The following is a 25,918-nucleotide window of genomic DNA, read 5'->3' on the forward strand; positions in this document are numbered from 1 at the left end:
ATTAATACTTTTATCTTTTCTTTTTTTTTGTTTTCTTTTTATTAACAGCATTTTCAATGCTTAAGGTCAATCATCAGCAAGTCTCACAGTTCAGAGATCAGAATACCTGGTACTCTTTCAAGGCACATGGACATGTGCATTTCTTCCTCATACATTCCCCCAGAGCAGCAGTAGCTTTTTTAAAATTCACCAGCTAAAGATGTATTGAAAATGTACAATTTATTATAAGTCTTACAACACCTCGTTTTTTTCCCCATATATTTCATCACAGCAATATAAAATTCCAGGTCTTTAAATAGAGAGCATGATAATTTATTAGAGCTGCATCTCAAACTCTATACATACACACTTTTCAACACTCTTCATTCTTATTATGATCTTGACAAAATTTCCCTCTGAGAAACTGGAAGGATCACCGAATGAAATTTTAATTATTTAGGCCCAAACTATTGCAAAGTGCCAACAAAACAAGCATAAAACCTTTAGCATCCAAATTTCTAAGAATGGTAGGGTTTGTAAGCTTAAATATTTAAATGTAAAGGGACTTTATTTCAAGTACTGTAAAAGAGAAACATTGCCACTTACTGGCAGTACCAACGTCTTTGCAATATTTGTAGGCATTTATGTACATCTTTCAAATGCTCTGTTAACCTTTATAGTATTTGTCAATAAAAAGCCCCATTAATATTTAAACTGTGTATGTCCAACTACCTACTTCAAGCAAGAATCAAAAGATAGCCTGTAAGAAGCAGTTATTTATCACAGACTACATTGTTGGGACTGTACACATTGGAGATTTCAAAAAGCTCACATTTCTTATAGTAAAAAAAAAAAAACCAAAAGGCAAAAAAAGGTAAAAAAAGATAAAAATAAATCAGTCATGAATTGGCAAAAAGGCTGTGCATGGCCTGGGCAGGAGATGTGACCATCATGGGCAAATGGGTATCACCAACACCACAGTACAGCTTTGGAAGGAACAGTGTAGCCAGCTGGAGCCACCTCAGGAATACCAGAGGTCTAAAAAGAGATCACACTGAAACTGAAATTTGAACACTGCTTCTGCAACAGGATCATCAGAACTTACCTGATCATTAACAACTAACCTTACCTGACATGGAGAATTTGTCTTCATTGGGCAAAAACTTAATCAAAGATAACAATCACTGGACAAGAACTGAAATCACAGCTGTGCAGATGACACTCTTCAGTCAAGCTGCTGAACTGGAAGTGACAATGACATAATTCACCAGTCCAGCTATGTCCCCTGAAACTTTGTTTCAAGCACCACTGATTTAGTAGGATCCCTACGTGCTGCTTCTTTAAAGTGGGTATTTCAAAAGGTAAGGAAAAATAATCCCAAAATCTAGAGACTGAGAGTGAAATCAAGTAGTCTATTACCATTGCTTTTATAAATCATTAATGAGGACAGTATGACCTGTTCCACTGAAAAAATAAAGCATTAATTGTCTTCAAGTATGGGAGATGCACTCACAGTTACAGCAGAGGCACTCATTTCATCACTTTACAACAAGGAAATCTATGGACTCCATAGAAAATTTACAACCAAAATGGAGCTAGTGTGACAAACGGCGCTCGTGTAGCAAAAACGAAAATGTCAAGTCTGCAAATTCAACAAAAAAAATGTATTTTAGTGGCTTTGCTCCCTCACACTCCAGTTTGACAGAGCACCACCTCATACAATCATTCCTTTCACCTCACGTCCGTCTTGTCTTCTGTTTTTTCGTCTGTCTCTTGGCATCCTCTGAGCCACCAGTGTCAGAACCTGCCTGGCCAAGAGCACGGACTCCCTGCAGTCGGGTTGTCAGCTGGAGCAATAAGGGAATAAGCTGGGGGGAAAAAAAAGGGCAGCGAGTTGTGATTAAGGTGGTATGTAAGGTCTGAACAATAATGTTCTTTAGAACATTTGTGCAGCCCCTCACAAACAGAATCTATTGCATAAATGGCACATCTACTAAGATATCAGAATAAGGCAGCAAATCTTGGGGAGGAATTAAAACCAAACTTCTGGGAATTCCTGATAATTCAAACCTGAAGTGATTGTCAGTCACCTTCTTTCCTGAAGTCATCTAGCCAAGAACAGTAGTTTGAGTCCTGAGTCTAGAAATTACTGCTATTTTCAGTGGAGACAGTTCCAGTGGCACTGTAGAAAAACCTGGCAAATCTAATGTTGAGCGCTCTCTTACCCATGTTTGAGAGGAAATCAAACTGCACAGACACATCAGAAAAGACTAGAAGAGCATAGCTTGTTAACAAACAGGGGATTATATAGCAGGTATTTGTATTCCTCTTCAGAGCTTTGGACTAGGGAGGGTGTAAAGCTAAAGAGACCAGACTCGAGGACTTGCAAGATTTTTTCCAGTCTGATCATTCCTGAAGCCAATAAAATAATTATTATTTTCATTCCTATTATCACGGAGTCTGGTTATCTGAATTTGAATAATGCTGTATTTTTTCTCAGATCCACCAAATGAGAAGCCAAAATTCAGCCACAGCACTGGAACTCAGCTTCGCACTAAGTTTTTTTAAAGGAAAGTATTTGTCCAAAACATAGCTGTGTTGTGACTTTTCTTAAAACAAGTCACAAAAGGTGACTCACTGCTTCTCTTTTTGGATAAAAACCCAACAAACCCCCACTTGACAGAGTACAACATATTCACTCATAGGACAAGAGTATTTGGATAAGAGCAAAAAAGCCCATGCTCTACCTTATCATGGTTGTAACCAGCCAACAACAGGAGCAGTGTCAGTGGTAATGCAATATAAGATCCTTGGGCAATGTCTTGTTCAGGCAGCTTTCTCTGAAAACAGAGCAGACCACGGATTTTATTTTGTTTTTAAACAGTCAACTGTGAAATCCCTCAGCTCAAAGCAACATCAGCAATAGGATCATGTGGCATGTCCAGCCCATCCCATCTGACTTGCTTCCAAGTGCTGCTCTAAGATTTACTTTACCTTCCCCTTCAAAGCAAGTCCTCTGGATGAGATTCACTCATGTATTACCTTCTTCCTGGGGTTTGCTGTTTTGTAAAGCTAATTCACTGATGGTCAGTCTCCACAGTCAGCCTGGTGTGCTTTGATTTACCTGTCACCTGCTGCCCAAACCTCTATGATCCCAAGGATACCACTACAGCAACCATACTAGCACAAAACCTTTCAGGCACATCTGCATCCTTCATTTCTAACTCCTGTTTCATGTTTCCCTCATGTTCCACCGGCATCTGAACATGCAGCAAAGAAGAGAAACAGATCATTCAAGTGTTACAGAATGAACACCTCACTAAATGGACTGTCCTGTTCAGAACACACCTTCTCTCTCTCAAGCGACAAATTTCCTCTGATGTTGGTTTGAAACCCCTCTGTTTTACCCTCTACCTCAGCTCCAATAACTAAAGCTCTCTTTTTGGCGTTGTGACACTTTCATATACACAAAAGTCTTTAAAGGGATTCGGACAACAATCCTTATCTCTCTCCTTCACTCTCCAGTTACTGCAACCTTTCAGTGAGTGTCACAGCTACAACCCTTCCTGACCTCCTTACCTGCCCCCCACAACATGCCAGGTTACCAGGTAACATCCCTGCCTGAGGCCTTAAATGTGGCCAAATCCAAATTCATTGTCACTTTTTAATGCCCCTCATAAACCTCTTTATATTTACACTTATAGAAAGTTTGGCCAAGAGCACAAAATATATGCAGGCTGTACCACCAGATATTGCTCCCAAGGTGAACACTGAAGCATTTTGTACTTACAGTGGGACTGAAAACCAGTGTAATGTGTTTGTGATATCCAATGGCAGTGAAAGAAACTTGAGGCAGGGTGTAGTCATACTGTGATTTAGACAATGTAGAATCCAGGAGCACCACGTAATTCTGTGGATAAAAAAAAAATACACTCAGGCTGCAGCATCTGGAGCAGTCTGAGACAAAAATCACATTTAAAGGCAAAAGTCAGTTAAACAGGATTCAAATCTTCCAAGACAGGGGTTAGCCCAGCAAGAATACAGTCCTGCAGGCACACCAGAAATAACACTTCATGGTCCTCAGGGAAAAAACCTGAAACGAGCTAAGCTAATTTTCCAGCCATGTTCTTACCTCTCCATCTCGGAGCAGTGGTGGGAAATGGAAAAACAAGGATAGGCCTAAGTTGACTGTATGAATTGGGTTGTCAAGGTTTTCACTTTTGTAGAGCTTCACCTATAAGTGAAAGAAGAAAGCACAAACCAGATACTTCTGAGCCTGCACCACAATAGATAACTTAGACATCCCACATCTTCAGGGATAAAAGCACTTCAAAATTCATCACGTGTTTAAGTAAACAGAAAGTTGTCAAGTAGGACACCTGGAAATGTTCGAATCTGGGATGTAAAAAGTCACAGAAACAGTCTTTTTATAGAACTTGAAATATTTAGGAACAACCGATGTCTGACATTTTCACATATCTAGTGTGATATGAAAAGTAGTCTGTGCTGTGGATCACAAAACCGCTCACTTGTGTCTGTCTCAGATCTCAGCACATAAAAATTTCTGCTTTGAAAGGCAGGGTGATGATATGGACCCACCAACAGCACACGTGCATTTATGTGCAACACAAGATCCCACCTAATATTGAACAGGCACAGGCTTGGATAACTTACATATAATCAAATTCTGACATCAATTCCTACTGCCTTAAGACTGAACTGCAAGGGTCTAAATTTCCCCAGAAATATGGGAAACATGCTCAGGGGCTCTTCAGTGATATGATAAATTTTCCCTTCACACCTGCTCTAAGCGTTGGATCCTTTGGATGTCTCCCAAAAAACCCATCAGCTTAGCAATGAGATCTTGGCAGGTGAGATGCACAACAGACTAGTCTGAAAGAAATCCAGGCACCGCATTTATATTTGTAGGTAACATTTCAAGGAGCTTTTAAACACGAGAAATGATACTATAACTCCTACCCCATTAACACCTCTTGCAGACACTTCCAGCATTTACACCCTGAGCCAAAAGGATCACAGGTGTTTAGCAATTTTTTTGGATCCCAGTACAGTCTTTTGAATTTTGGAAATTTCAGCTTTACTACTGTCTTTTATAACTATACTTTTAAATTCACATGTCCTACGGTATTACTGCATTCATTTGGCACCTTCTTGCTATCAGACATGCAGGTCAAAAATTCCAGGTGTTTCAGGAATTAGTACAGTTCTCTGACACAAAGGACTCGTTTCACCCTTGGTGTTTTGATACCTCTACAGACAGACCATCCCTCATCAGGGAAGCAGATCCCAAAATTTACAGCCAATCAAGTATTTCTCAAACATATTCCCATTAAAAATGGAAATATTAAAGCAAAGCAGTCAGGAACACTGCTACTCTATCTGGAATTCAAATTCACCATCATTAAAATATTAGTTCTAATTTGAATTAAATGTGTTCTCTGGCCACTGAACAATTTCCAGTAATCCTGCACAAACACCCAATGTGAAAGCAGTAACAAATACACTTGGCAAAGATGAAAGGCTTGAACTTACACATAATGTGGAGAGATATTCAGAAGATGTAATTACATTTCCACTTAAATCAAATTGATTAATTTGCCGGAATGCTATAATATTTACATCATCAATGTCACTGTTCCCAACCTGCAATGTAAAAAACAGTCATGTTTTCACCAACAGAGGAGCAGTTAACAGAGGACAGTAACACACCTGTCAACACCACACAAATATTGCTTATCATTTTAAATCAAAAGTGAATTTTGTTCTATAGGAACCACATGGAAACTTGAAGGCTTTCCAATTGCAAGTTCTTGTCCTCCAGAGTGCACAGCTTCCAATTGCCGACATTATCAGCACAAGGCTCATGGCATCAAACTAAACTAAAAATGGAAGTATCAAAGGCACACACTATTCTGGAAGAGGCTGAGGTACACACAGAACTGCCTGATCTCAGAACACTGGTCTCAGTATTTTGCATCTGTGCTGAGACATGCATATTACTGTGCTAGGATCTTTATTCACTTGATTAATGAGGAATATGCTCATATCATAATATAACCTACTTCAAAAATACATAACTTTATATTCTTCAAGTGTTTAAAACACAAAACATTTGTGTTTCTAAACCTTAACTCTGATCAGATCCAAGTAAGGAAAGACATTTACTCAAACAATAACTATAGTAACAGACAGGTTATGGTTAGGTCAGGGGCCACAGTCTGGTGCCACTGAGGCTGAACATTTTTCCTGCAGGTGTCTCAAACACTTCCCCCTCCAGGAGACAATGGCAGGCTTGCCAGGGTAGGATTAGCAAAGGCTACTGTGAAGAGCTGTCACTTGAAGCACAGAACCTTCATCTTCTGGAATGTGGGTATCCATTCTCTTCCCCTTCTGAACCAGCAAGGACTCTTAGCAAGAAGACACTAAGGACTTGAAAGATTTTTGCCCTTCTGTTTTGCTGCAAAGGAGGGCACTCTGATCAGGCAGGTGCCTGAGCTCAAATAATGACTGAAAAGCTCTGGACAACTAACAAGGCTAATTAACCTTTGTTGGATGTCAAGAGATAAGTGCAAGGCAGCTAATCTGGATCTGTAAGGATGGAGGAATACTTAACAAGATTCCATCAGTTTTTAATTCAAAGGTATTATTAATTTTATAAAGACTTGCTAATCTGAATGACAATTTCACCCACACCAAGACTGTAGGATTTGGACCAAATAAAACGTAAAAATGTATCAATCTGTAACTAAATACAAAGATAGGATAATATGGCAATTTATGACATCCTCAAGTCAACTACTGCTTTGTTCCAAGTCATAAAGAAATGTTGAAAGGTATTCTATATATTTATTCTCTTGTTTCTGGATGTATAGCTTTTATGACTGTGAAAGAATCCTTTTCACTTGTTTACTGTTTGGGCTTTATCTCACTTTTTATTTTGAGCTATGGTGCTGAAACACAATATGGGGCCCATATTTAGGGAGCTAACTTGCTGAAAGGCACTTGTCTAAACAGAATGCATTCACTACATTGCTGCTGACAGAACAGGCATAATGCCTAGACAGATGCATTTCATATTTAAGTGATACTACCAAAAAAAAAAAAATTACCTCAATGGCCCGATGCTGTGGTAAAGCTCTTTCAATGTGATCGTTGCCTTCAGCTTTGAGTTGGACATGATACACACAACCAGGCTAAAAGCAACATTCAGATGATAAATCCCAACACTGAATAATACATACTTTAATTTTAGACAGCAGTAACAGAATTTTCTAACATTCCATTTAAGATACACAACCCCAACAGATTTAACTCTGTGCAGTTAAAGTTTTCTTAATCCCAAATAGAAAATTTAACTCAATAGCACTATTAGGGGTGTTTACTGTCAGCAAATAAGAAAGGGCTATCACAGGACTTGCACTGGTTTGTTACATCACAGTATTAAAAGAAATCAGCTTCTGTGAAGTGTTTTAGTTAGAAAGAAAACACATAAACAGGATTAAAACCTGCTTCCTGCTTCAGCAAATTGCTTATTCCATACATAATGGTCCTGTAAATTCAGCTTCCATATTTCCTGCAGAACAGCTTCCTTCACATACATGCTGTGCAATCAACATCATACACACACCCAACACCCTGCTAAAAATAGGCTGGCAGCATTTTCACAAGGGAAACTAAATGCTTCCCCAAATTCTTCTGCCTAATAAAATTCCCTGCTCTATCACCTGAACACCTGTCAGACACACTCAGTACTGACCAGGGGCTCAGGTCATGTCCCATGAACTGCTCAGTGTTTGTGGGAGGGCACCACAATTTGCTGCCATTATGTTCCACAGACTTACACAAGTTTTTCCCCCTTTTACTAGACTGAATGTTCTCTACATGACACTGTTTCCTCACACACAAAGACTCAAGGGAATCTGAGCTAGCAAATGTGATGGGAAAACAGAAATCAGTGACTAATTAACAGAACACATTTTATCAAGTAAAGGACAGAGAGTGTTCTAATCCTTACCCGAAGGCCACGTAGCCTGAATTTGCCCTCTTCATCTGTTATCGTGTCTTCTCCATAGATGCTACAATCCTTCTGTCCCACAGCTTCCACTGAGACTCCCTGCTCAGGCTCTCCATTTAAAGAAGAAACTGTGCCGTAACAGCTAGAGGTATAAAGAGAACCAGTTGCTACAGATGTGCAGACGATGTTTTAATGCACATTTGAAAGACATTTTACAGTTATAACTGATGGGAAAATTGCTTAATGTATTTAGCATAGCACAGAGAGGAAAAGGGGAATTCATAATGTGTATGTAAAACAGTTTAAATCATTAGAATTCACTGCAGTTCAGAGCACAACTTCAGGAGTCCAAGTTCCCTAACTTCCATGAACAGCAACTCTTTCTTACCCCTGAGGGCAAGGAAAGGGAGGATCTGGAAGTCAGATATTTGAATTGATCTACCATACCTAGAATAGTCCTCTCCCCTCCCACTGGATGCAGCACAAGCCACTGACACAGTGCTTTCACAGCAATATTTCTCTCTGTAGCCCTGCCAGCTGAGCTTAGCTATATACCCACATCCATGAAAAAAGGCTAATGAAAGTACTTATCCACAGCATAACAAAGTAAAACTGTGCCTTCGAAAGTCTCCTCCAAACCTGCAGAATAGAGGTGTGCTACAAAAAACCCACACATTTGGCATAATCCCTCCTGATACAGCCTGTAGCATTTTGCATGGCATTCCAGCTCTACTGACCTGTAAGCTGTTCTGTACCCAGTTATCCGAATTTTAAGATTTTGTCCTTCCTGCACTTCAATCATTTGTGATGACGGTTCAAAGCGAAATTCTTTCATCATGGGTTTAAAATAATACTGCCCTGGGCTCTGCAAAGAGGCACAAAACAAGCTGTTTACTCACAGTGATGCAAAATTTCACCAACTCCAAACAAATAGGCTTTGCAAGCGCTCCCTGAGGAGCTGAAGTTCTCTGTTCCAATCACAGGTTAAACTGGTCGTACAATGTGAGCACTGAAAAGCAGGGAGCACATTGGACAATAAACCAATGGAACTCCACCAGGTGACAAAGTCTGAAGAGAGAAAGGAAACTACAGCCCTAAAACCTTATCACAAGGACAGGAAAGTGACCACTAAAGAAGGATGTCTGCAAGGAAACTGTTCAGGCATGTCTACACACATATACAGATCAATAATCTAATTAGATTTCCTTGCTCTAAAGACTCTCAAATGATCATCAACATGGCTTGCTTCATGTTTACAGACTGCAAATTAGTAACTGAGATCAATCAACATCATCTGCTACCTGTCGGGGAGAAATCTCTTGCCATGTTAGATTTCACATCTTTCACTTGCTAAGATTTCCAGTGCTGTCCACTCTCAGGGATCTACATCTCCATTGTGGGCTCAAAGGAGACCTGCCACTCAGGAGAATTGATAGTATCTGTATTTGGGAGGGCAAAGCAGCACAGCATCACATGTGCAGCCACATCCAGAAGAATCAATTCCAACTCACCAGATTGGAAAAAGTCAGCATGCCATTATCCTGGGTCAGGAGGTTGGACCGAAATACCCCTCCACTGAGAGACAAGAGAACTCCAGCGAGAGCCTGGTCATCCTCTGATTTGATCTGGTTTTGCAAAATCAGTAATGGTAAGTGTAAGAGAGGGTTGCTCTATGAGGAAGGGTTCAATTCAGAAGCTCCTTGCAGCGTGCACAGATGGGCTGGCTCTGAGCACTCAGCTGTAGGCAGAACTAACATCTGCAGTGCATCCCCTCTGGCCAGACCACAGGGCTGCAGAACCTTCTGCTCTCAACACCTGGGCACTCACAGCCATGGCACACACCGTGTGCCACCACAGCAGTCATTCTCTGTCACTTCAGAGAACATGCCGGGGGGCCAGAACAAAGTATCCCAAAGACTGGAACCAGGCAGTAGTTGGACCAGACTGTACATGAAAATATCACCTTGAGGGATAAAAGTCATTAAAAGAAGGTGGTCCAATTCTACAAAAGCAAATAAAGCCAGTCTTTTGGACTGCAGGCTCTAACTTTCACTCTATAAGCCTTGAAAATTATCTTCCACATGGCAAGTCATAGTCTACAACTGAGCTCATCCACTGAGACTTGTTTCCCCATGACAAAAATTATTATCCCCATAAAAATAAATTATCCCCAAATCCCACGCCCCTTTGTCTTTGGCTGGAAGACATGGGTTAACTTCCTTGCCTGTCCAGCTCTAACTGCACACACTATTCATTCAGAACCCAAAGTGTTTAGCACATTACCTCAAAGGTCACACCAGCAAGAGCAAAAGCTTTGAAGTCTCCAACTGTTCCTTCTACTGCAGTCAAAACAAAACCTTCCTTCTGAGCAGTAACTGTATATTCCAAGTCACTGTGGAGTGGCCCAACACTTCATATAAAGGGAAAGCAGAACTTGCTTTAAAAAAACACTTGCATATCACATACATGTTGTCAAGTTATCACTGTGTTTTAACTAAAGAATCCAAAAGATCAAAAGAAATCTGTTATTTACCTGTAGGCACCTTTGTCATCAGTGAAAACTGTGATGAGTGGGGAAGTTGCCCCCTTTTCACTAATGACAATCTCGACACCTTCCAACTCAGGATGAATTCGCCCTTCCAGAAATAAGCCTGCTTTTCCATGAATCTCTATCAGCTTTCCGGGACAACTCTCTTGGTCATTGCAAAGGGGATTTAAGACAAACAAGAAAGTCAAAACCACACACTGGCTTACAGCAGGAGTTTAACTACTTCCAAAGTGATCAGCTGATGTCCTTTTACCTTAGGATAAGAGAGCAACCCACACAATTTTACGGCCTCTCAACATGTCTTAAAACATCTAAACATTGCCAAAATCAGTAACAAAATAGTTTCAAAGCTATAAGCACACCTCCAAAGTAAACCTTCTGGATTTCCTAAGTGGTTGGAAGATTCATTAAGTTACATATACTGCAGCCACATGGAGATGATGGCAATATTTCCTTCTAGAAAACAATACACTGAACTTTGACCACATTCTTTGACTTAAAATTTAGGTCAGCATGTGTCATGTTTAATGACATTAATTAAAATTTCATTTTCCCCCCCTCCAATGTATTTAGAATGTGCAAACAAAGAGTCACATAGAAAGAGGCACCAAACATTTCCTAGTGATCTCAAACAAAGTGTGTCCACTTAGGAATCTGAGGGCAAAGTGGACACTGACTTAACAAGTAGCATCAATCAACTGATGATAACCCTGACAATTCTGAAGTTCACTTTTTTTGGTAAATACTTTTACTGGCTAAAAAAACGCAACAGAAACCTGAATTCGGTAACAAACTCAAAATACAAACACTGTTTTGCACAACTATTTTTCTAGATGACAGTAATATGAACAATTCTCCAAATCTGGTGTAATATCCAAAAACCTAAGCCCTCCTCTTGTGCTAGGTGGTTTTTCAGCACTTGGAAGCATATCCTGCTGATAAAAACTATACTTGCACCCTCTGTCAAATAGCCATGCTTCCGAATTCCAGAATGAAATTGGCCCAAAGAAATAGTTGCAACTGAAACTTTTCTAACATTACCTTTGAAGAGTTATCCATATGTTTATCTATAAGGATACATTTCTGCCTTAAAAATCTACTCCTTTCAAAGTACAAATTATTTATATTTACCTCCACTAACAAATGCTTCCACATAAGGTGGGTAAAAAAGCAGCTCTTTTGATGATGGTGTCACAGTAATTTTCTCTCCAGACCTGTAAAACACAAATTAGATATAATTGGAAGACAACCAAATTAGTAGCTCTCATGTGTAACAGAGTATGGCACATTGACCCAAGAATCCATCTAAATACTCCAAGAAAAAAGTATCAACAACAGGTTAAGCAAAATCCTTGCTATGCAGTACTAATTTCCATTTAGCTGACAGTCAGCAAGAAGAGGCACAGGTAGCTATAGAGTAGCTCTTTCCTATATGGAATTATATCACTATTCTGTTTAGTAAAAACACCAGACAACAGCACAAAAAATACAGCTTGTCCATTGGGGCTTGGTATTACCTTGCCCAGTATGAAAATTCATATAAGAAGGGTCCTTGGAGCTCCTCCACCATTTCTTGCACTGGGGGTTTTGTTCCTTCCTCCTCTTGCCCCTTCTTTTCTCTCTCCTGTCGACGGCTCTCAATCTCTGCCAGCTGCTGCTCCCGCCGTAATTCCTGTAGGGATTTCAGGGGCCCTAAAACTAAGGCAGGTTCACTGTCAATGGATGACCTGAAAACATGGAGGAGAAAACAAAATCATCTCCTTCCATACGGAGGGATAACAGCTTGTTGTACCTGTCAATTACTGCCTTTATACCACAGCAGAACAGTCCCAGGATATTTTTTAAACCCTTTTTTTTTTATTGTGCTGTTTATTCCAAGCATAAGTAAAACCTTTAACCTTTATATCAATCTTACTACAAGAAACGGTCATTCATAGGGGCTACAGGTAACCTACCTACTTACAGCCCTCACAAATCCTGCACCAGCACACTATAACCATTCTGCTGTCTCAGTGTTTCCTTTCCAGCTGCTGAGGTTGCCCAGCAGTTGCAGTGATAGGTTCATTAAACACGGAGAACTCAAGGCAATACTCTGCAGGTAATGTTCTCTGAAAAGAGGTTTTCTACACTCAAAAAGTTTGAGAACCCATAGTCTAGAACAAGTAGCCATCAGCAGAGCATTAATAAAACACTCATCATTATCAGACACTTCCAGGCAGATTTGGCACCTCATACAATTAAAGCTGTTAGCAAATCAGTGCTCCCTAGTGAGCTGTCTGTTCAGCTAAGCACAAATTGGTGCATTAGTGTGTAATCACTCTGCACGGTTTTCCTTTTATAACCCTCTTCACACCAGCAACAATGCTCTAAAGCAGCAGATTCTCATTCTGAGGAAACAAAAAAGGAAAAAAATAGATACCAGAGCTAAAAAGCTCAGACCTAAGCTAAAACAATACCCTCTAAATTCTGAAATGTCAGTTCATTAAAGTGTATAAAAACTCAGAAAATCATTCCTTTTTACCATGACATACAAGTAGTGAGGGGTTATATTAGAATGAAGAGACAATGTTCAAATTGAGGGCTGGAAATTATTTAACTATCTCGAACTCAAAGCACATCTTAGCATAAAAACCTCTTGCAGTCTAGACTTGGACAACATCCCCTTAGAAAGCAGACACTGCAGTATTAAAACTGGAGTAAAGCTTTATGAGAGCCATGTCTTTTTCTTCCACTTTTTATAGGCCCAAGATTTCTTTGCTCTTACTTAATGGTAATAGTCACATCCATCAGTTTATCAGTTACAATCGTGCCAAGGACATGGTGTCGAACTGCAGTGAGCGTCAGTATGCTGGGAGAGGACCTGTAAATCAAAGGAACAAAGAGATGAATTCAAGGCCCCCCTCCTAAATAACCAAATCTTACTTAGCAGAGTTTGTGCTCCCACCCCCAGGACTGAAATGCTTTATAAAAGACAATACAGAAATCACACAGCAAAGTGCAGTGCTGAGATGATCACATATAGGAAAGGGAGCGTTTTCCAGCTCTAAACCCCAAACGACACTGGCCAAACCAACTCCTTCCTTTGTGCCTCCTGCTTCCTCTCAAGCCAAAGCTGCTTTGATTGATTTCATATGTGCAATCCCTTTACACAGAAGGACACTCAGAAGTTTGTCATATTAGACACAGATCACCAAGATGCCTCAAGTCTAATGGTGCTTTGCTGCCAAGAGAAGGTTTCTGCTTCTATCCATTCAATCACCTTGTGCCAGCTCTCATGTTTAGTATATCTCTCTTTTAAGTACTTTTAATTCACTAACACAACAGAAGATAATCAGATTTTAATGCTGAATTTGTTTTCTGCCACATTCATGAATGAGAAGTGGCCTGAGAGCAGAAATCCTCTTTGTTCCTTGTAAGCAAAGCGCCATTAAGCACATCACCAGACCACATTCTATAAATAACTAATAAAACTTGGCTGAGTTAGGAAGATCAGCACTCTTTAGCACTCTTTACTTGTGATTAGAGTGAATATTTCCTCAGCTTGCAAAAAATGGGGTGAGTAGAATCAAATCACCAGAGATTTGGCACTAGTGATGTGCAGTGGTGGTCTAAGCCTCTTATTAAACTTACTGTCCTATCTTTTGCATTTCAGCTCTCAGAAGTGATCAACAGTTTTCACTGAAATAACTCTTCTTCGTTACAAAGAAAACCCAACACTAGACAGAAGGCTGACAAAAATATTCATTTAAAGAGAGAAAAGCATCTTTAAAGCCTATCATTAGTTGATCTTGGGGTTTTTTTAAGATAGAAAGGGCAAGTTGATTTTGGGTTTTTTTTTAAAATAGAAAGGGCAAGAGAACACATTTGATACAACTTGCTAAAGCTTCCCTCTATTGGACAGTCCTAGCAACACATCCTGAACTGCTGAAAGCAAGCAGCTGCAGCAGAAGGCAGCTTTATGAAAAAGCATGCTGAGAGGCATAAGATCATAAACAGATTACACTCTTACGTGTCATAAGTGTAATACTCGTGTTCAAACTGGTGGCAGGAACGTGGGGTCACTTCATAAACACCTGTAAACATTAAGCCAAAGAATGATCTGCTGAAAAAATTCAAGCTTACTATGTTGGCTCAATTCTCAAGATCAAATGAGACCAGAGGTACAGAAACAACTATAAAATTCGACTATGTGAGTATTGCCTTTCACACAGACACTTTCTGATGTGACTGGCAAATAGAACCCATACAAATGAGATAATTTTGAGATGATCTTCACTCATCATAGATTAAGGTCCATCACCAAGAAAAAAACAGTAATATTTTACTTCTGGCATCTTGATTTAGGTGAAGGACTAAATAGCAGGAGAAATGGAGAATTCTAAAAACTTAGAACAGGCTTTTTATATACAAATATAAATAAGACAATGCCTTTCAGAAACCTCAGAAACCACAACAGAATTTTTTTTTTAAATTCCCAGCAGTATTAGTTGACTAGTTCTTTTTCATTTTTTAAACTAACATTTTAGAGCTGTTACCTGGCTTTGAAAGACAGAATCTATTCACTCCTTTGGACAGGTTATAAACACCAACATTCTCTGGTCCATTTCCATCCTGATAAAACTCCTGTGAAGCCATAGCACAATTCATTATTAGTAACTACCAAACAAAAAATGAAAACAGTATATGCCTAAAAATACACTAATGCATCTCTTTTATAGCAGCTCATATCACAAGACCATTTTACCAAATCTAAGAGATAAATTTTAAAGCATTCTAAATGTCAATGCTGCTGTGCTGTATGATCCTGTAGAGGCACGAGAAAGCCTTGATTCCAAGCATAATCCAAACCACCTGCACAAGGTCATTAAAAAAATACAAGGATGTTTGTTTCCTACATACCAGTGTGATTGCATGAGAAAGAGAACACCTCAGCATATATCCAGTCTGCCTGAATTCTACTCCTGACACATCTTCCTCCATGACTTCCAGTTCCAAAGACTTATTCTTCCAGCACCAGTCTTCATGTACAATGCTTACTAGAATACATGCCACACAAAGCATTTTAGTAATGTAAAACTGTGTAAGTAAGGGCAAGTTTTGTGGTATAAAAAGCTTGTACCACTCTAACTTCCCTGACAATAATCTTTAAAGCCAGATATACAATGACATTGCAATAACAGACCTGGCTCACAGCACTGCAGCATCACCAGGAATGCTGCACATTTCCTATCAGAAAAGCTATACTATAAAAAGGAATAATGAAGTCTGGTCACCCTGGAAGGCTCCTCAATGTGCAATACCATTGTGACAGTCAAAACAACCTAGAGGACATCACAACCCAACCCAATTTAACCCAGTGGAAAGATATTCCATTTCCTGTATAGAGAGCAATCTTTATATATTTCTAGACCTTTGCCTGGAAAACAGTTTTCATAGGCCAAAGTAAGCTGGCCAAAAGACATACTGCTACTAGGAGCAGTGCTCTGGAAGCAGCAGAACTAGGGTGTGCCCCTGTTCTGAGGCTTGGGACAAGCCAGTTCATGATAAAGCCCATCTTCTCTCACCAGTCATGCAGACCAAAAAACTCTGGGGAGCAGTCACCTTTAAGCTGACACAGGGTTTTAAACACACAAGACTAAGAAAACCTGATGTACTGTTATATAGCATTTTTCCAAATTCTCTCAAGTTTCACAGCTAGTTCAATGCTGGGCATAGTGCAAAGAGTATTGATAATAACAGAAGTGTTCAGATTAAGTCAGAAATTTAGCTATTAAGGTACCATTCTAAGCAGCTCCCCATGATCCTACCTTTGTATTTGCCTGGGAGCACATTCTCAAAGGTGAAGGACACTGAGTCCCTGTTCCCTGAGAGCTGCAGGGTGCGTTTCTCCCCTTGCCGGCTCACAGACTGTAATGTCACCATCAGGTCACCACACAAGTCTGTGCAGGGAAGAGCAGAACATGAGGATGTTTCCAATTAAAACTCTACTCCTATTTCCTAGGCACACGCTTACCAGTGGTTTTATGCATGCTGCACAACTTTTCAGACTGTTAATCATATTCTTTTATCTAATGGCAAGTAAAAACCTGAGGCCAACATTAAATCACCTCGCTCTGCAAAGACTACAGGGCCCACTAAACACCTGAGAGACAGAACATGAAGTGCAAAGAGGATTTAGAGAGGAAAAAGGAAGGCAAAAATGACAAAAGTCAGGCTCCAATCATCATCTGTTGAAATCAGTGGATAATCAAGGAAAATAGCATGAGAGAGGAACTTCAGACTAAAATAAAGACAAAAAGCCTATGAAAGAGAACAAAGATTGAAAGCTTCTGTGAGCAGCTTGAGCATCTATTCTGGAGTTTTTACATGCACTGCTTTTTTTTTAAAGATCTTTTTCACCTCCAGTACTTCTCTGACTGATGTACAGTACCCCTAGTATCAGTCAGGAGCATTTCCTTCCAAAATCTACCCATCTTCTGTGAAAGGAAAACAGGTCAGAATTCCTTCCTGAGAAAGGAATATTTGCTTATCCCTAGCAAGTACTAAAAATGGGTACATGACTTTACTCCAAACTTTATTAAGATGCCTTACTAGGCCATAACATTGACCAAAAAAAAGAGCTGCTTTATCTATGAGTTGGAAGTTAAAATTACTCACCTGCTGATGGGGCTAAGCACAGCAAGTGTCTTGATCTGACCTGTACCCATTCACATGTGCCGTGCTAAAGTTCTCCATTCCCATTGACACTTCACTTTCAAAATGGGCTTACCTAAACAAGAGATCTTCCCTGAGACAGATGCCAAAAACTGAGAGAAGGTCACATCCATTATTGGTCTGTCTGTAACAGTAACAGGGAACATTTTGGGTTTCAAAGCCAATCCTGCTCTGGTCTCAGCCTCTGGAATAATCACCTGTAGAGTATATGACAACAAAACATCACCAGCTTTCAGATCCTAGTCCAAATACGCCCACTCTGCTGTCCTCAATCCATTTATCAGAAATTGGAAAATGGAAATTTACTGTAAACCCCAGGCAAAGCAAAGCCAGCCTCTCAAACATGCTTTTCAAAATCCTGTATTAAAAATCCTCCAAAGAACTACAATAAAACTGATCCACGAATCCTCCAAAGAGCTGTTTCAAAAGTCTGAGTGACTTCCACTCCAGGGTGTGCTGCAGCTTCTACATGAGGCTATGTCTCTGTCTGTGAGGACAGTTAGAGGCCTTATAACCACCCACTTGCTCATCTTTCAGCCTCAGCTATCTGCCACAATGCAAAATCCATGGGAATTCTGCTACAGGTTCTGCTGTGACCTGTCATCCCAGGAATCATTCAGGCACCTGAGAAAGGGACATATTACAGATTTGACTCAGGAGATAATAAGAAGTGATCTAAGAGACATCACGACTAAGACGAGAGAGAAAAAAGAACTTACAACCCAAATGGCCTGATCTCCTTTTAAAAAGTATAAAGGACAAAGAGCATGGGAATCTCAGCTTGTTAAGGAAACAAAAAAAGCAAATAACTGTCACTGTTTAAACAGTGCAAACAGGAGAAAGGGACTAGAAAAATCTAAATTCAGCTTTTCAAATTTTAAAAATTAAATGTTTAAAATCTTTTAAAACACCGCGATAGTCCCACAATGAAGAAATGGAAGCTCATTCTTACCTGAACATTGTATGTACCCGATTTTGCCTTAAAACAAAATGCTCCATGAGGGTCAGTTTCTGTTGTAACTAGTGTTGCTTTGTCTTTGTCTTCAGGTATCATGGTTACCTTGTATTTACTAATCTGCTTGACTGTGTCAGGGAAACGAGTTACTGAGATTCGGCCACACACACTGAATCTGTCAAATAAATACCAGTCATCAGAACCCACATTTGACAAAAATCCTAAAAAAACACTTGTTTTAAAACTTCCTTAAAAAGTGAACCTCACTATGTTAAGGTAATAACACTTGAATTGGAACGGATTTCTCCTGAAAGTGTTCCTTTCAGAGATGCTACAAGCAAACACAGTGGAGCAAGTGCACTCCTGTACAATTAACACATCTTTTCTTTTAGGAAGTCACCATGATGTTATGTTACATTTTGGCAACTTGCTTCACTCTTCCTCACCACCAACCCAATCACTTTAAGCACCTTAACTATTACTGAGCAAAACACTGTGGACAAAGCATTACCCTGCACTCATGCTGTTCTATCTACCTTGAATTTCTTGAGCAGCATTTCATTCCTGACAACAGCACACAAGCCTGGGCATGGCATGGGAAAGGACCAGCCATATTTCAAGGCCCTGTCCACACATTTTCAGCACACCACCAGTACTTACCCTGTTGCAATGATGTTTGCCAGCTGAGGTGTATTTGGGGCGATCTTCACAGTAATAGTATCAAAAAACAGGTGTTCTTTCCTGGCATGAATTGTGTAAGTACCTGTTGTTATGTTCTCAAGGCGGAAAGAGCCATCAGCTTTTGTTTTCACTGCAACAAATAACAGGAAGAGTTAAAAAGCAGAGCATGTGTTGACTGCCTATCCTTATGTATCAAGAGATCCAGAGGGCATGCACTGCTTTAGATTAATTTAAATTTATATTGCACAACAAGGAAATGACATTATGCTTTTTTACTCGATCAACCTTTGTTTCTGTATTTCATAGTACAATTTGGCACATGGTTGAAAGACATTAAGATATTTTCAACAGCACAACAAATGAACACCTAACACTCTCATCTAAACCAGAAAATGCAAATCAACTGCATGAAAACCACTTTAATATTTAAAATACATTGCAACAAAAGTAGTGTATTATCCTGAAGGCTTAATTCCATATCATGAGCTTAATAAAAGCTTCCCTGTAGCAACAAAGATCAGAAGCACTGCATACCTTTAATCTGATTGTTCAGAGTCACGGTGGCATCAGCAACTCCTTCTCCTTCAGGACCATTCAACACCCTGCCTGTGACAGAGAAACCCATCACATGGAAAACAGGCTGAAATGGGAAACAGTTAACATTAGTCTTTACTCAGGAAATGCAAACACACAGCAATCAACACCAACTGTTATCTCCCCATACACACATAAAGGAAATTTATTTCTAGCTCTAGGAAAAGAATGTACCAGAATAATCAGAATGAAAGTACATATTGATCTCCACGCATCCTGTTCCCCTAAGTACAACACACACATTCTCAATTTATCTGCCTCAGTAGAGTTCAGAAGGGCCCAATAACAGATCATTTTGCCATTACACAAGGCACTCTGCAAACCATAAAAACCCATGGGCCCTTCTCCAGAGATGTGACAATCTGAATGAGAAAATTTAAGCAACCTCAAAGATTACTGCCTGTTTGCAACATGGACATGAAAGGGAGCATAGCAGACAGCTTTCCCCTATTTTCTTTCTTCCTAGTAAAAAGGACCAAAGTATAGAAACACAGCACAATACTGGATATTGTCTTGTACCTGCTGTGCAAGGGAGGTATGTATAAACAAGCATCTTCAACTTCTTACAAAGAAGTTTTTCTACAATACACCTGCTTTCTGCTAAAATCAGTGATTCTTTTACAGGAATGAGTGGCACAAAAAGACTATTTCCTCTGCAGGCCTTACCTCAATCTGTAAACTGTCATGTTCTACAAGGAAGTCCAATCTAGACGGGGCAACATCAAAGGTGATTCTCTCTCCCCTGTAGAATGGTATCTGAAAGAAGACACATTGCTTTGACCCCTAAGAAGCTGTGATGACAGAATGATTTTCCTTTACCATTTTCTATGCCCTCATTACCATCGGACACCTCTATGAAGGGTCCAGTGAGCTGCAAAACTCCTAGAAAAAATAACTCAGAGGGATGGAGACACAAATATCAGTAATATTTCAAGACTGATGGAAACCATGAGATTATCAGAAGAGATGGAAAAGTAACCCTCTACTCAGAGGGTTGGATGTGCAGGAGCTTACAGACAGGAGACTATATGATTGCTACAAGGACTTAAAGGAATGAAAGAAGTTTGGATCCCATTTCTAGAGCTAAAGACTGAGAATGCAGGACCATCACTCTAGACAGTGCACAGAGGACCATGCTCCCACACCACCCAGACACAAGAAAGGGAATGGGAAAATAAGAAAACAGAGAGCTTAAAGGAGAGGAGGTGGCAGTTGCACGTTCTAGTTTAGAAAATGAAAGTTAACAACCCACCGAATAGACAACCAATTAATTTCTAGTTACTTACCACAGTGTACTTCCCACTTGGCAGAGAAAGAAAGCTGAAAGATCCATCTTCTTTAGATACAACATTGCACAAATAGGATAAAGACTCATCTCTTGACTGGAATCCATCCACGGGAGAAATATTGCAGCCCACAACATCCTGTGGTAATAAACACAATGCAATCTTTTTTCTCGAGTCAAACAGAGAAGACAATTTGGGGGGTATGTAGGAGGGTTCAAAATACTAAACTATGAATGATGGCAAGTATAAAACCAATTTAGAGGCAAAGTTTGATAACACGACTTAAAATTCATGTACAGGTAGAAGAGGCAAAACCAGCCAATACTGAACTTTGTGGTAACAAGAACAGAAAACTGGGAAATTCAACATTCCCAGAGTTCACTGCAAGACTTAACATTAACTGACTTCAGTTCTGTGGACAAGGTTAACATTACAAAACAGAGCTCCACAGAACAAATCACAGTACATGACAAATGTTTCACACTCATTTCATAACACACTCATAAGGTGGTAACAGAAGCCGTTGAACTTTGTCTTCCCATCAAGAGGACAAAGAGCAATTAAGACCTCATGCTGAAGACAAATTACAGCTACTGTACAGTGAATTTCAGGATTTGTCTGGCAACACTTTGTGCCTTGTGCAGGATGCTGGTCTTCTACCATGGAGAAGTATCATTCTCACGAGGGAACACGTTTACTAACCAATATTTAATGTGCAAAAAGGTGTAATATTGGAAAAATAATACCTTAAAACTGTAACCCTGAACCTTGCTGACACACAGGGAATATACATATCGATAACATGCTGTGGGACATACTATATTTTGCACTTGTTGCCTGCTTCAGTTCAGGTCTTAGTGTTCTATGCCCCTGAACAGCCTGATTGTTGAGGAATCCAGTTGTGTGAAAACAATAATAAACAGGTCAAAAGAGTCGACATTAAGAGAATCTTCTAATTTCTTGTGTCCAAAAAAACATGTAGACCTTAAGCCTCAATTTTGCCAACATTTAAAAGATGGTTATTGTGTTACACGTCTGAGTAGTTCCATGGAGGTCAGAAGAAACTCGGCATGTATACAAATATTGTACTAAAAGGGTCTTGTTGGGGAAAAAGATAAAAAACGTGCAAAAAAACCCAAACACAAAAATACAGCTTGAGGGGCTGTACAGTTTATGTTTTCTATAAGCCAAGTTCAGCGAAGGACAGAGATGAGTATCAGGGCAATATGAATCTAGAAGCTATTTAGCTGCTTCTTATCTGTGTCCATATTAAAAGGTACTGATAGACCATTACCTCCTTAGTGACCGAAGAAGAGAAAAGCAGAAACATGACCCCTTTCATGGGTTCTCCATCGCTCCTCACAGCCCCAGACACGTTGTAGCCTGCGACAATCAGGGGGCTGGCAGCATAAGCATTGGAACTCGTCACCCGGACCACTGTCTTTGCCTGAAAAACAGAAACATACAGGCATTAGATCTCACAGCACCCAAATAACAATCAGACCCTGTGTATTCAACAACAGAAACAGAGCCCAGGGCAGCAGTACTCAAAGAGTGTCCACAGGCTACTCAAAACACAAAGACTCTAAAGCAAAGATACTTCGCAAAATGGTATTTTTCCCGCTTTACTGATTCAGGAAATGGTCAGGATCTCAGAGCTCCTCAGGAAGTAAGCAGTCTGAGAGGAAAGGATTAGAGCATCTGCTACAACATTCAAGCTCTTGCAAAACATACAGGATCAGAAGACAGAAAGCAAGAACTCATTTCCCAGTCCTACCCTGGCTGGCTTCACTACCTCCAACCTGGGTCTGCACAGGGCAGTTTCTTGACTACCTGAATTAAATGTATGAAAACTCCATTGACCTTGTCCACTCACAAAAACCCTTCCTCACACTAACTGATCAGGACAAGCAGATCCACCCTCCCTAAACAGGCAAAACAGAACTTTTGTAGGCTCTAACCTCTTTCAACATCCAGGTGGGATGCGATGCAAAGATTTCATATTCGCCAGGAAGCACTTTAAAGAAAGCAAACCTGCAAGGCAAGAAAGGGGTTATGTCTCTTCAGAAACAGTCACAAATGTTTGTTTACAGAAAAACAATTCAGACACATATTAGAAAAAGTATTTCAGAACTATTACAATCCCAGTTGTTGTGGCAGAATTGAAAGAATCTTGTGTAAATGAACAGATTAATTAAGTATGCACCACCCACACTCACTTTCCTCCAGGTTGTGTAATAGTTGCTTGTATGTTTATGTCACTGCCAGCATTTCTCAGTGCAACCTGAACTCCAGCAGGACCTAATGTCTGACCTTTGCTGAGAACCTGTCAAAATAAAAAGAAACAAGAGTATAAATGGAAAAAAATACCTTGTAGAGCTGAAGCAGAATGTTTTTTACGAAAGCCGAATTAGTGCAAGATGGAATAAATAAAGATAATGGAGTCTAACCTTTCCATTCACAGAAAACCCTGTGAACACGAAGTTAATATCACCTCCCTTTGTGCAAATGTCATTAATGCCATCCACATGGATGTCTACACTGGTTGGTTCTGGAACAGAAGAACGATGAAACAGCATGGTAGTTAGTGAGAAAGCAATCATGAAGAAATTCTGCTTTAGCTTTACAAAACTGTCACAGAAATGTATTAGTCCAAGCATGCAAGTGTTGCTCTGGGAGTCTTGCCCCAGCAAAGTTTAAACATCTCCAAATCCTGAGACTGAAAATCCTCTTTCCCCCCTCCCGCTGCAGCCATTTCTGTCAAAAACACACATTCCTTCAAATCAGTTCAAGGGTTACTTTGTCAGTGTCTACCATATAGCTCTATTTTCCCCGGTACAGTAAGTGCATTTCAGTTATTGAAACCACACACTATGGCTCATCTGTTCTGAAAAGTGCTTGATTTTCTCTGCCAACTGCAAGTCAGAGATAAGTCCCCCATTGCAGATACACTGTCCTATTGTAAGAAGACAAATAAGCACTTACCGAAACTCCACCCTAGGGGAGGCTCAATTTTAAGAATGAAATCCCCCTAAAAAATAAAAAGCAATAACTGTCTACATTGATCTAAATTCAATTTAGCTAAATTATGAAAAAAAAAAGTCATAACACAAGCATCATGCTGCAGAGAGGAACACAAAACTCAAGTGTACCATTCTCCTTCCCTCTTACTTCAGATACTCTGTTCAAAGAAGCAGCAAAATCTACCCAGACAGGCCAGGATGCTGGGCTCACATCCAGCCAGCTAAGAGCAAAAATTAAGTATCACTGTGTTTATACCACTTCAAGAACAAACCTGGCTCAGTGCTAGAAAGTGCTTCAAGCAGCTCAGTGCTAGAAAGTGTTCAAATCTACCTCTACCTGCCCCAACAGATGGGTTCTAAAGGTTCTAAATTAGCCTTCAGTATTTCCACTAGGAGATCCAACTCAACCATTCTGCCCAAACATGAGACAACAAAACTTCAATCCTATTAAAAGCTCTGCTCCAAAAGGCTATTAAGCTGCATAGGGATCCTCTTTATAGTGGCCACCAAACGTGTTCTGCCACATATATTCTGAAGTTCAGAATGGAAAGGTTCAAAGGCCTAAGACTGAAATCACTGAGATCAGAAAGCATCTTACATTCTTAGATTGGGAAGGGAAGGAATTATTTGGAGGTTGAGCTAGATGATCCTTAAAGATCCCTTCCAAACCAAACCATTCTATGATTCTACTTCTGATCCCTACGTTAACCAGCTCTTTAAAAGAGCAAACCACTTTGACTGTCTGAGGGCAGCTTGTAATTAATTTGAATGTAAACATCTTTCCAGTCTAATAGACATCAGACTTCTGATACATTCTGAGCTTCCTGTACCATTATTTCCTTAAGATATTTTTAATATCTGCAGTTAGTCATTCAAGTTATTTTCAGTTCAGTCATATCAAAACATCTCTTTCCAGAAAACAGAAAGCTTTAGCTGTACTCTGTAGTAACCTGTACTTTCTGTGCAGTATTTGTACAGCTGCAGCACACAGCTGTTGGCAGTAACTACGGCTCCCAGTGCTGCAGTCATTCCAATAAACAGCACAAATGCAACACCACAGCTACAGCTACCAGGCTTTTCTCAGCATAACTAGCACTGAGAAATAAAGTAGCTGCCTTACAGAAAGAAACAGCTGAAAGTTTGGTCCAAATCACACTAAATCATGTCCTGATTCGAAGGTTTCACGGGAAGGGTGTTGTTCTGAGGTTTACCCTGGCGGTAGGTGGGGAGGCGGGGGCAGTACAGAGGGGACAGCGCAGGTGGTGCAGCGGCTTACCTTGTCATAGAGGGGAATCATGAAATACCCGTTGTTCGGAGCACAGTCTGTCTGGTATTTCAGAGTACCGTGTTTTGTATATAACTTAATCTAAAAGAAGCAAACACAACAAGGGTGCTTTAAAACAAGGCTAGGAAGGCCGGAACCAGGCACTGTCTAACCAGGTGCTCTCACAGAGTAGCACCCGCCGTGCCCGGGGGCAGCAGGACGAGGTTCACGGCGAGCAGCTGCACTGAGCGAGGCACAGCCCGGGCCCGAGGGAAGGAGACCCGCAGTCCCACCGGCCCCAGCCCGCAGCACCGGCACCGTGCCCGCGGCACGGGCGGGAGCGCTCGGGGGGGCCCGGGGGCAGCCGGGGCCGGCGACGCCCACCTCGATCAGCGAGTAGTTGATCTCCACGTCGGACTTGACGAAGCCGCCGCAGCCCACGACGATGTCCTCGGAGCCCCGCGCCAGGGCGCAGCACAGCGCGCAGAGCAGCGCGGCCGCGGCCCGGCCCCGCATGGCCCCGAAGCTCCGCCGGCGCCTCACGGGCACCGCCAGCCCCGGCACCGCCGCCCTGAGTCAGCGCCGCCGCCGCGCGGCCGGAAGGGCCGCTCCCGCGGGGGCGCCCCCTGCCGGCCCGGAGGGCTGCGGCCGCTCCCGGGGCCGCTCCCCGGGGATGCCCCGCAGGACATCCCCCAGCCCCATCCCACTGCCGGGGATGGCGTCAGGATGGATTATCTGTGCCCCAGGCTGAATCTTCGCACGTTTTGTAAACGTAACTGATGTCGTCAGGTAACTTCTGCGAAAGGAATTGGTGTCTTCGAGCTGAATTTTCTCACGTT

General features: G+C 40.8%; 1 protein-coding gene across 1 annotated transcript; it reads right to left on the bottom strand.

Moving 5' to 3' along the window:
• Nucleotides 1-22: 22 nt before the first annotated feature.
• LOC108496580 (nodal modulator 1) lies at nt 23-25,610 on the bottom strand. The gene is made up of 31 exons (XM_017813418.1): nt 25,464-25,610; nt 25,092-25,181; nt 23,778-23,823; nt 23,243-23,343; nt 23,012-23,118; nt 22,754-22,826; nt 22,087-22,239; nt 20,793-20,930; nt 20,173-20,262; nt 19,447-19,552; nt 18,892-19,042; nt 18,229-18,406; nt 17,332-17,473; nt 16,370-16,501; nt 15,462-15,598; nt 15,098-15,185; nt 14,572-14,635; nt 13,327-13,422; nt 12,080-12,289; nt 11,694-11,776; nt 10,548-10,707; nt 10,298-10,424; nt 9,526-9,639; nt 8,752-8,879; nt 8,015-8,156; nt 7,110-7,193; nt 5,533-5,643; nt 4,112-4,213; nt 3,770-3,889; nt 2,727-2,819; nt 23-1,847 (listed from the first exon to the last, which is right to left on the bottom strand). The coding sequence occupies exons 1-31, from the start codon at nt 25,593-25,595 to the stop codon at nt 1,716-1,718; spliced, it is 3,630 nt and encodes a 1,209-aa protein (XP_017668907.1). The 5' UTR covers nt 25,596-25,610; the 3' UTR covers nt 23-1,715.
• Nucleotides 25,611-25,918: the final 308 nt, after the last annotated feature.

Source organism: Lepidothrix coronata, unplaced genomic scaffold (genome assembly GCF_001604755.1).
Source record: "Lepidothrix coronata isolate B3197 unplaced genomic scaffold, Lepidothrix_coronata-1.0 Scaffold41, whole genome shotgun sequence".
NCBI classification, from domain to species: domain Eukaryota; kingdom Metazoa; phylum Chordata; class Aves; order Passeriformes; family Pipridae; genus Lepidothrix; species Lepidothrix coronata.